This window comes from Sinocyclocheilus rhinocerous, unplaced genomic scaffold, assembly GCF_001515625.1.
Source record: "Sinocyclocheilus rhinocerous isolate Xijiao unplaced genomic scaffold, SAMN03320098_v1.1 scaffold1053, whole genome shotgun sequence".
Lineage (NCBI taxonomy): Eukaryota > Metazoa > Chordata > Actinopteri > Cypriniformes > Cyprinidae > Sinocyclocheilus > Sinocyclocheilus rhinocerous.
In genome coordinates this window covers 291,353-294,707 of record NW_015638958.1, presented here as the reverse complement: position 1 = coordinate 294,707, position 3,355 = coordinate 291,353, and the positions used below count along the sequence as shown (strand labels likewise).

General features: G+C 37.1%; 1 protein-coding gene across 1 annotated transcript in view; it reads left to right on the top strand.

Annotated features, from left to right (window-relative positions):
- Window positions 1-3,355, top strand: part of LOC107750333 (insulin-like growth factor-binding protein 7) — a 9,231-nt gene that overhangs the window by 1,261 nt on the left and 4,615 nt on the right. Inside the window, exon 2 of the mRNA XM_016565676.1 lies at window positions 1,690-1,799. Within this exon, the coding sequence (XP_016421162.1) occupies window positions 1,690-1,799 (110 nt within the window). The remainder of the gene's footprint in view (window positions 1-1,689; window positions 1,800-3,355) is intronic.

Genomic DNA, 3,355 nt, shown 5'->3' with positions numbered 1-3,355 from the left:
ATATATATATATATATATATATATATATAGTTTTGTTTTTGTATAGGCATATAGACAGGCAAAATAACTTTAACATTTTCAAATCGCCTAGAATTTTTTTTTTTTTTTATGTTTTGTGACAACATGCCCCAATATCTGTCATACTAAGGGTTAAATTTGTCACAATGGAGCCTGTCACTAGAAATTCAAGGCATTATGTATTTGCATAATGCAATGGAATTCATACTTTTTTGAGTGTGATTTAAGTGTCCAAGAACGTTTTGAGGCCAATGTATTAATATTGTAAGTACAATATGTTGGTTCATCTTTGACAAATTAAAAGCTTAGGCCTAATTCTGTATCTAAAGGGCTCCAAACCAGGAGCAAAACATCATGTGCCTGAATTTTTTATATTTATAATGGTTCACTGACTGTTAATGTTGCAAGAACATTTAGGCCTAGTGTTTTGAAGTATTCCTAACCACCCACAGCCATTTAAAGGTCAGTTTTTTATTTCATCCAATGTAGAATTTGACCGTGGGGATCACATGGATCAGAGTGTACTGTATGTGCAAAGAAATGAAACGCTGGCTTTTATCCACAGCTGCGTCAACAACTACTTTTCTATTTAAGATTATTTTTTGCTTTGTTAATGCCCTACATGATCCAATCACTCACATGATTCAGCTGTCATGTGCTTGTGTTCGAGTTTCTTTTCTCCCAGGAGCGCTTGACCTGTCCTGTACTTTGTCCCTGGGACAAATGAACTGTACACACACAGATACATTGACAGTGTGTTAAGGCAACAACGGAACAGGCCAGAGGCCATTGTTTTCATACAGGGTGGTAACGTTCCACTATCCCTGAACAGACATGTCTGAAATTCCAGCCTCTCGGGTGGATTTTCAATTCTGAATAGGGAGATCAGGCCTGATCAAATAGCAATGTCTCGTTTAGCTAAACACACAGGCATACTGTTGTTTTAAAGCAAAATCAGACCCCTTGAATCAGTGAACCTGCGCATAATTCATTATAACAGCATTCTGGCGGGGGATTAAAAGTGCCAGAGTATTCTGTATATGGAAAAGCCTCTCCAGCAGAGCTTTCTCTGACCTCTGCCTTCTCCTAATCAACCCAACAAACTGACAATATGAACTCAGGAGTGCACAGTGATTTGTTTTACCTTGTTTGAAATACTCCTAAAATACAAGGTATCAGTTCGCAGGTTGTAAAAACATATTTTCTTACCATTATCTTTGCTAAAGTAACCTAAGTGCATGTGGGCTTTAACAATAGGGGTGAATTCAGGTAAACTGGGCCATTTTTTCCCTGAGATGACTAGAAAGAAATGTCCCAATTGAACAGAAAACTGCTAGGACATTGAATGAATTAATAATTCATAATTGTGTGTTTAATAGAAGAAAAAGTCATTTGGACATGTCAATTTTGGAAATAACCTTTTCAATTTTGAGTGAACTATTGGAGCGACTTGCTCACACTAGAGGCAATGAAGCAGCTGTTGTCTGTATTATTATTACAATCTGTCCATCAGTGCAGTGTGCAAACTCGGTCCCAGAATTCCTTACTCAACCAGGCACGAGGGAAACCCACATGCTGATAACTTCAGCATGGCATGCTTATTATATAATATGCAACTAGAATGCAACTTCTAAATCATTTTGTTTCTTGTTTCTTTTGTGTCCTCTGCAGCACCAGTTATTGTAACAGCTCCAGGAGAGGTCTGGAACGTGACTGGCTCGCAGGTCTTCCTGAGCTGTGAAGCCACCGGGATACCAACACCTGTGCTCACCTGGAGAAAAGTAAAAGAACAGATTATTTTAAAAAATTAAAAATCAGTTAATCTATGGATATTGCTTTTGCAAGTAGGTAACGTCTGAGCTGATCCGTTTTCATGTATCAGGTTCTATAGCACAAACACAAAACACATATGGAAAAGAGGAAGGATGTGTTTGTGCATACAGTACGGCTCCAGCTATGTCAAAGGATGTCCACTTCTATGAATAACACAGCACAGAAACAATAGCACCACGAACAAGGGAGGGATCAGAGCAGGAAGCACTTTATCAAGCGTGTCATCAGCCATCACATTTTTCCATTCTAGAACTAAAGGAGACAGACTTTCTCCTTAAAGATAGGATCAAAGAATTCCATGGCACTGGGCATTGCTTTGTACTGGCTATAGAGAAGGTCACTAATGTAAAAAGCCACAGTGGATGACCGGATACAAAAATGACTAATGGTGATTTCCCATGACAAAAAAAAACAAAAACCCTCCTTATTAACTTCTCTCAGGAAATCTGAAACCCTGGGAAATATTGGTCTTTAAAAATATGTTTGTGCTCTAACTCAGTTTTCTATCTGTAAATTAGTTTAAGACTTATTTAACCATGCGGTAATATGGGTTTTATTTTCTTATGCAGTTTCGGTTGATCAGGTTAGTCATGCTTCATAAATGGTGGAAACTAGATTATGTCCTGGATGCAGAATTTCACCCTTGCCTCAGTTTGAGGGGCCCTGCGGGATATTTTTATTACAGAGATGCAGACCCAGAGTCGCTCAATAACTACTTTTAGCGTCTCTTGAGATCAGAGGAGGAGATTAAAAAGTTTAAGCAATAAAATTAAAGCCTGGAAGACGGGCTTGCGAAAGAGCGAGGGGAGTATTTTGAAAAGTCAGAGAAATTTCCATTTCTTTAACTTAAGTTAATACGTACCATTACATGAAATAATAATTATAATAACAGCAACAACAATAAAAATAATAAGAAAATTATAAATATCATTTATAAATTAAAAAATAATTATTAAATAATGAAATAAAAGTAAAATATTATTATTGTTCACATAATTTGTTGTTATTCTTTTTTTTATTATTGATTAAAGTGCCCCTATTATGGGTAATGAAAGGTTCATATTTTGGTTTTGAGAGTCCCCAACAACAGGTTGGCATGCATGCAAGGTCAAAAAACACTTTCATTGTCTTATAATATGCATTTATTTTTACCTTACTCAAGGACTCTTTCATTGTCTTATAATATGCATTTATTTTTACCTTACTTGCTCAAGGACTCCCAACCGATTCACTCAAGATTCATTTTTTGAAAACCCTCCTTTGCATGACGCTAATCTGCGGTGATTGGTCCGATTGGTCTCATTTTCAATAATGCTGATAAAGCAGCGTTTGTGAGCGCAGTGCTGCTTTGTGTACAGCTTTACCGGGGAAACCGCTATTCTTACCGCTCCAAAAGCGGCACCTAGTGGCAAAGAATGAATTTGCATTTTCATTCAGACCAACACGAAAAGACCAACAAGTGGGCGGGCAATATGTTAATGTTTCATGTTGACATCAACATGAA